The 8,123-nt window shown below is 62.6% G+C and overlaps 1 protein-coding gene across 1 annotated transcript; it reads left to right on the plus strand.

Annotated features, from left to right (window-relative positions):
* The first annotated feature begins 1,682 nt into the window (after positions 1 to 1,682).
* LOC110483999 (protein UXT) lies at positions 1,683 to 7,651 on the plus strand. The gene is made up of 6 exons (XM_077789742.1): positions 1,683 to 1,769; positions 3,384 to 3,465; positions 4,209 to 4,273; positions 5,077 to 5,184; positions 6,027 to 6,090; positions 7,150 to 7,651. The coding sequence occupies exons 1-6, from the start codon at positions 1,696 to 1,698 to the stop codon at positions 7,201 to 7,203; spliced, it is 447 nt and encodes a 148-aa protein (XP_077645868.1). The 5' UTR covers positions 1,683 to 1,695; the 3' UTR covers positions 7,204 to 7,651.
* The last annotated feature ends 472 nt before the right edge of the window (positions 7,652 to 8,123 follow it).

Raw genomic sequence — 8,123 nt, forward strand, 5'->3', positions numbered from 1 at the left:
CCAGGGACCCCGCAAAATTCCCCCAGGATACCAAAATCCCCCCCGGGACCCCCCAAATCCACCCAGGATCCCCAAAATCCGCCCGGGGACCCCCCCAAATCCACCCAGGACCCCCCAAAATCCCCCCGGGACCCCCCCAAATCCACCCAGGATCCCAAAATCCCCCCCGGGACCCCTCAAATCCCCCCCAGGACCCCCCAAAATCCCCCGGGGATCCCCTCCCCCCCCGCTCTGTGTTTGCCAATCCCCAGCCCCCGCCCCCCCAAATTGAGGGGGGGGTGTCTCTCCGCGCGTGCTCGTGAGTGTGTAAGCCCCGCCCCCCGCTTGGCCACGCCCCCTCGGCCACGCCCCGCTTAGCCCCGCCCCTTTCCGCCCGCGTGGGCGGGGCCAATAAATCCCCGAGCTGCTGGCGCTGGGTGGCTCCGGTGGGGGGGGACCGGGGGACCCCAAAATTTGGGGAGATGGGGTGGGGGAGGCACCTGGGGCACACCTGGGCACACCTGGGCACACTGGGGCACAGCTGGGCACACCTGGGCACACCTGGGCACACTTGGGCACACTGGGGCACAGCTGGGCACACTTGGGCACACCTGGGGACACCTCAGACATAGCTGGGCACACCTGGGGCACATCTGGAGAGTGCTGGGCACACCTGGGGCACAGCTGGGGAACACTTGGGGACACCTGGGCATACCTCAGACACACCTGAGGGCAACCCTGGGCACACCTGGGGGTGCCTGAGGGCACAGCTGGAGAGTGCTGGGGCACACCTGGGCACACCTGGAGATACCCGGGCACATCTGGGGACGCTCAGGGACACCCGGGGAGTGCTGGGCACACCTGGGGACACCTGGGCACACCTGGGGACACCCGGGCACACCTGAGGGCGACCCTGGGCACACCTGGGGGTGCCTGAGGGCACAGCTGGGACACACCTGGAGAGTGCCAGGGCACACCTGGGCGCACCTGGAGGTACCCGGGCACATCTGGGGACACTCGGGGACACCTGGGGAGTGCTGGGCACACCTGGGGCACACCTGGGCACACCTGGGGACACTTGGGGACACCTGGGGACACCCGGGCACACGTGGGGCACACCTGGGGCATAGCTGTGGGTGCCTGAGGACACAGCTGGGCACACTTCGGGACACCTGAGCACAGCTGGGGCACACCTGGACACACCTGGGGGTACCCGGGCTCACCTGGGTGCCCTTGAGGACAGCTGGGCACACCTGGGGCACACCTGGGCCACACTTGAGCACACATGGGGCACACCTGGGCCACACGGGCACACCTGGGCCACACCTGGGGCACACCTGGGGACACCTGGGCACACCTGGGGCAGGCTCGGGGCACACCTGGGGCACACCCGGGCACACCTGGGCACACTTGGGCACACCTGGGCACACTTGGGCACACCTGGGCACACTTGGGCACACCTGGGGCACACATGGGCCACACCCGGGCACACTTGGGCACACCTGGGGACACTTGGGCACACATGGGGCACACCCGGGGCAGGCTCGGGGCACAGGTCGCGGCGCTCCGGCTGCTCTCCCGCCGATTGCGCGGCGGCCATGTCGCGACATAGGGGCGGGGTTGGGGGGGGGGAGGAGCCCGGGTCCTCCCGGCCGCCAGGGGGCGCCCGGCGGCGCGCGGCGCTGACGCAGTTCCGGCGCCGCCGTCAGAGGCGGCATGGCGGCGGCGGCGGCGGGGAAGGCGCAGCGCTACGAGGCGTTCGTCAGCGACGTCCTGCAGCGGGACCTCAGGTGGGAGGCGGCGTGTCGCGACATCACCGCGACATCGCCGCGACATCGCCGCGACATCGCCGCGGGGCTGCGGCCGCGCCCCCCCCGCCCCGGCCCCGCTCATTCATCAAACCCGCGCGCCGCGGCCACGCCCATTCCGCGGCCACGCCCCCCGCGGGGTCGGCGCCGTGGCCACGCCCCCTCCCCGTTAACGCCGCAGTGCGGAATTCCCGCGCGCCCTGGCCACGCCCACGCGCGCCATGGCCACGCCCACGCGCGCCCTGGCCACGCCCACGCGCGCCCTGGCCACGCCCATCTAAGGGTCAGGGCGGGATTTCGTTTCGCCTCGAGGCCACGCCCATTCTGAAGCCACGCCCCCAAGTCAACCCCACCCATTCACAATGATGCCACGCCCATTTGATGATCACGCCCATCTATAAATAATTTCCATTCAGCTTGAGGCCACGCCCATTTTATGGCCACGCCCTTGCATAAATATTTTCCATTCAGCTTGAGGCCACGCCCATTTTATGGCCACGCCCTTGCATAAATAATTTCAATTCAGCTTGAGGCCACGCCCACTTTATGGCCACGCCCTTGCATAAACAATTTCCACTCAGCTTGAGGCCACGCCCATTTTATGGCCACGCCCTTGCATAAATAATTTCCATTCAGCTTGAGGCCACACCCATTTTATGACCACGCCTTTGCATAAATAATTTCCATTCAGCTTGAGGCCACGCCCATTTTATGGCCACGCCCTTGCATAAATCCTCGCCTTTTTTGAGGCCACGCCTATTTCACATCCACACCCCGCATAAACCCCACCTATTCACCTCTAGGCCACGCCCATTTTATGGCCACACCCTTGCATAAATAATTTCCATTCAGCTTTAGGCCACGCCCATTTCATAACCACGCCTTGGCATAAATTTTGCCTTTTGCTTTGAGGCCACGCCCATTTTGTGACCACGCCCCTACCTAAATGCCTTCTATTCACCACGACGCCACGCCCATTTTATGGCCACGCCCTCATCAGCACCACCCATTCACAATGATGCCACGCCCATTTTATGGCCACACCCTTGCATGAATAATTTCCATTCAACTTGAGGCCACGCCCATTTTATGGCCACGCCTTGGCATAAATTTTGCCTTTCGCTTTGAGGCCACGCCCATTTTTGGCTACACCTTTATCAGCCCCACCCACTCACAATGATGCCACGCCCATTTTACGATCACGCCCTTGCATAAATAATTTCCATTCAGCTTTAGGCCACGCCCATTTTATGGCCACGCCTTTGCATAAATTTTGCCTTTCGCTTTGAGGCCACGCCCATTTTATGGCCATGGCTTTGCATAAATTTTGCCTTTCGCTTTGAGGCCACGCCCATTTTATGGCCACGGCTTTGCATAAATTTTTCCCTTTCACTTTGAGGCCACGCCCATTTTTGGCCACACCCCCATCAACTCCACCCATTCACCACGAAGTCACGCCCATTCACGACCACACCCTCCACATGATGACCACGCCCATTCACAAAAACCACGCCCACTCCCACACCCACCATTAACCTCGCGGCGCGGCCACGCCCCCCGGGCGAGGCCACGCCCCCTGAGCAGCGCCCCCCGCAGGCGGGTGCAGGAGCAGCGCGACGCCGTCTTCGAGCAGCAGGCGCAGGTGCTGCAGCTGCGCGCCGCCCTCGCCCGCCTGCAGGTGCGGGGGGCGTGGCCTGGGGAGGGGCCTGGATGGGAATTTGGGGGGCTTGGAGGGGGTTTTAGGGGGGTATCGGGGTGTTTCCGGGAGGGTGCGGGGGATTTCTGGGAGCCTCGTGGGGAGTTTTGGGAGGAATTGGGGGGGAATTGGGGAATATCGGGGGGATTTAGGGGTTATGGGGGGTACTGTGGGGGAATTGGGGAATATCGGGGGGATTTAGGGGTTATGGGGGGTACTGTGGGGGAATTGGGGAATATCGGGGGGATTTAGGGGTTATTGGGGGTCCTGTGAGGGAATTGGGGAATATCGGGGGGATTTAGGGGTTATTGAGGGTCCTGTGGGGGAATTGGGGAATATCGGGGGGATTTAGGGGTTATTGAGGGTCCTGTGAGGGAATTGGGGAATATCGGGGGGATTTAGGGGTTATTGAGGGTCCTGTGAGGGAATTGGGGAATATCGGGGGGATTTAGGGGTTATTGAGGGTCCTGTGAGGGAATTGGGGAATATCGGGGGGATTTAGGGGTTATTGGGGGTCCTGTGGGGGAATTGAGGAATATCGGGGGGATTTAGGGGTTATTGAGGGTCTTGTGAGGGAGGGACTGGGGGTCTCTGGGTAGATTTGGGGTCCCCAGTGGTGTTTGGGGGTTGGGATTTGGGGTCCCTGGGGGTGTTTGGGGTTCTCCAGGTGTGTTTGGGGCTCTCTGTGTGACCCCGGGGGTCCCGGGGGGTTTTGGGGTCCCCAGGACGTCGACGCCCCCCTGCACACCCAGGTGGATCTCGGCTGCAATTTCTTCGTCAGTGCTGAAGTGTGAGTGGGGCTGGCACCCCGAAAACCTCCTCAGACCCTCAAAAACCTCCTCAGACCCCCAAAAACCTCCTCAGAACCCCCGAAAACCTCCTCAGACCCCCAAAAACCTTCTAAGACCCCCCAAAACCCTCCTCAGACCCCCCAAAAACTTCCTCAGACACCCCAAAAGTCTCCTCAGACACCCCAAAAGTCTCCTCAGACTCCCAAAAACCTCCTGAGAACCCCAAAATAACTCCTCAGACCCTCCAAAAACCTGCTCAGACCCCGAAAAACCTCCTCAGAACCCCAAAAACCTTCTCAGACCCCCCCAAAAACCTTCTCAGACCCTCCAAAAACTTCCTCAGACACTGAAAAACCTCCTCAGCCCCCCCAAAAACCTTTTCAGAGCTCCAAAAACCTCCTCAGACTCCCTAAACCTTCTCAGACCCCCCAAAAACCCCCTCAGACCCCCCAAAAACGTCCTCAGACTCTCCAAAAGTCTCCTCAGACCCCCAAAAACCTTTTCAGACCCCCAAAAACCTCCTCAGAACCCCCGAAAACCATCTCTGACCCCCAAAATCCACTGCAGGAACCCCAAAACTCCCCTGAGTCCCCCCAGAACTCCCCAGGCCCAACCTGGGCACCTTTGGGACCCCGATCCCCTTTAAAGAAAACTCCCAATTCCCCCCGGAGTTCCCCTTGAGATCCCAAACCCTCCCCAGGGAGCCCCTAAATCGCCAAAATTGGCTTCCTTTGAGCCTCCACCACCCCTGGGACCCCCCCAAAACCCCTCGGGGTGCCCCCCTGACCCCTTTTCCCCCCAGCCCGGACCCCCGGCGCGTTTTCGTGGCTCTGGGCTTCGGCTTCTTCGTGGAGCTGACGCTGCCCGAGGCCCTGCGGCACCTGGAGCGCCGCAGCTCGCTCCTGCAGAGGTGAGGCGGCCCGGCCACGCCCCCGGCCACGCCCCCAGACCCTGGACACGCCCCCAGACCCTGGACACGCCCCCGGCCACGCCCCCAGACCCTGGACACGCCCCCGGCCACGCCCCCAGACCCTGGACACGCCCCCTGCCACACCCACAGACCCTGGTCACGCCCCCGGCCACGCCCCCAGACCCTGGACACGCCCCCTGCCACGCCCCCAGACCCTGGACACGCCCCCAGACCCTGGTCACGCCCCCGGCCATGCCCCCATACCCTGGACACGCCCCCGGCCACGCCCCCGGCCACACCCCGTGGTGCTGGGTGTTGGGCCTTGGTCACTCCGCCTTGGTCACGCCCCTTTTTAGGCCACGCCCATCGAGGCCACACCCATTGAGGCCACGCCCACCCAGTGCCACGCCCCAATCCCGTTGTATTTGGGTTGGAAGGGGCCCACGCCCATTTTGGATCACACCCACTTAGGCCACGCCCCCATTCCCATGGATTTTGGGGTGGGAGGAGATGCCCACGCCCACTTAGGCCACGCCCACCCAGGCCACGCCCTCTTACGCTCACCTGTGCTCACAGGTGGCCCCAGATGGGCAAACCACGCCCCCTTAGGCCACGCCCACACCATAAAAGGTAATCACCGCCCCGCCCCATGGCCAAAACGGCGTGGCCTCCCGCAGGCCACGCCCACGCCACCCAGGCCACGCCCACCCCACAACAGGAAGGCACGCCCCCATCCTGATGACAAAAAGGGCGTGGTTTTGCCATGTCAATCATCAGGCCACACCCACTCGGGGGACCCCACCCTTCCCAAGCCCCTCCCACCTAAGCCCCGCCCCCCGCAGGCTCAGCGAATCCCTGACGCGCGACGGGGCCAAGATCCGCGCCCACATCCGCCTGGTGCTGGAGGTAACCCCGCCCCCTGCATGGCCACGCCCCCTCCTGCAAGCCGCGCCCCCTCCTGCAAACCACGCCCCCTCCGGCATGGCCACGCCCTTCCTTGCGTGGCCACGCCCCCTTCTGCAAAACCACGCCCCCTCCTGCAAGCCATGCCCCCTTCTGCAAGCCACGCCCCCTCCTGCAAGCCACACCCCCTACTTCATGGCCACGCCTCTTCCCTGTGGGCCACGCCCCCTCTTATAGGCCACACCCCCTCCCTGAATGGCCCCGCCCCTCCTGCAAACCACGCCCCTTCCTGTATGGCCACGCCCCCCACGGTGGGCCACGCCTTCTCATCTAGGCCACGCCCCTCCCTGCATGGCCATGCCCTCAACTGTGGGCCACTCCCCCTCCTGTGGGCCACGCCTCCTCCTCGTGGGCCACGCCCACTCTATGGCCACACCCTCTCCCTGTAGGCCACGCCCCCTCCTGCAGGCCACACCCTCTCCCTGTAGGCCACACCCCCTCCTGCAGGCCACGCCCCCTCCCTGAAGGCCACGTCCTCTCCTGTGGGCCACGCCCTCTCCCTGCATGGCTCCGCCCCCTCCTGCAGGCCACACCTCCTCCTGTGGGCCACGCCCCGTGATTGGCCACACCCCCTCCCTGCATGGCCACGCCCTCTTCTGTGGGCCACTCCCCTTTCTCCATGCCCCGCCCCCTCTCCATGCCCCTCCCCTCTCAAGGCCCCGCCCCTATCCAAGCCCCGCCCCCTCTCCAGGCCCCGCCCCTCTCCAGCCCCCTCACCTTCTCCAGGCCCCGCCCCCTCTCCAGGCCCCGCCCCCTCTCCAGTCCCCGCCCCTCTCCAAGCCCCTCACCTTCTCCAGGCCCCGCCCCCTCTCCATGCCCCTCCCCTCTCAAGGCCCCGCCCCTCTCCAAGCCCCGCCCCCTCTCCAGGCCCCGCCCCCTCTCCAGGCCCCGCCCCAGCTCTGCCCCTCCCCCTCTCCAGGCCCCGCCCCTCTCCAAGCCCCTCCCCCTCTCCAGTCCCCGCCCCCTCTCCAGGCCCCGCCCCCAGCTCTGCCCCTCCCCCAGGGCCTGCGGGAGCTGCAGGGGCTGCAGGAGCCCCCCGGGACCTCGGAGCCCTGAGCGCGACGCCGGGAGGGACCGGGGTGTAAAACCGGAGTAAAACGGAGTTATTTACACCGTGGAGTAACTTGGGTGTAAAACGGGAGTAAAATTGAGTTATTTACACCGTGGAGTGACCTGTGTGTGTAAAAAGGGAGTAAAATTGAGTTATTTACACCGTGGAGTGACCTGGGTGTAAAACGGGAGTAAAATTGAGTTATTTACACCGTGGAGTGACCTGGGTGTAAAACGGGAGTAAAATTGAGTTATTTACACCGTGGAGTGACCTGGGTGTAAAACGGGAGTAAAACGGAGTTTGTACACCGGGAGTGACCTGGGTGTGTAAAACGGGAGTAAAATGGAATTTTTGCACTAGGGAGTGACTTGTGTGTAGAACAGGAGTAAAACGGACTTTTTACACCTGGGAGTGACACATGTGTAAAACCGGAATAAAATGGAGTTTTTTACACCGTGGAGTGATGTGTGTGTGAAACAGGAGTAAAATGGAGTTAGTACACCTGGGAGTGACCCGGGTGTAAAACTGGAGTAAAATGGAGTTTGTACACCTGGGAGTGAATTGTGTGCAAAACACAAATCGAATGGAGTTTTTACACCGTGGAGTAACCTGTGCGTAAAGGTGGAATAAATCAGGGTTTTACACCTGGGAGTGACGTGTGTGTAAAGCTGGAGTAAAGCAGGGTTTTTACACCTGGGAGCTGGAATAAATCAGGGTTTTACACCTGGGAGTGACGTGCGTGTAAAGCTGGAGTAAATCAGGGTTTTTACACCGGGGAGCTGGAGTAAAGCAGGGTTTTTACACCTGTGTGTACAGCTGCAGTGGGGGTTGTGCGGTGCACAGGAGGGAGCTGGGAGTAACCCCGGAGTAATTAATGCGTGAACTGGGAGTAACCCCGGAGTAATTAATGCGTGAACTGGGAGTA

The sequence above is a fragment of the Lonchura striata genome, chromosome 36 (genome assembly GCF_046129695.1).
Source record: "Lonchura striata isolate bLonStr1 chromosome 36, bLonStr1.mat, whole genome shotgun sequence".
NCBI lineage: Eukaryota > Metazoa > Chordata > Aves > Passeriformes > Estrildidae > Lonchura > Lonchura striata.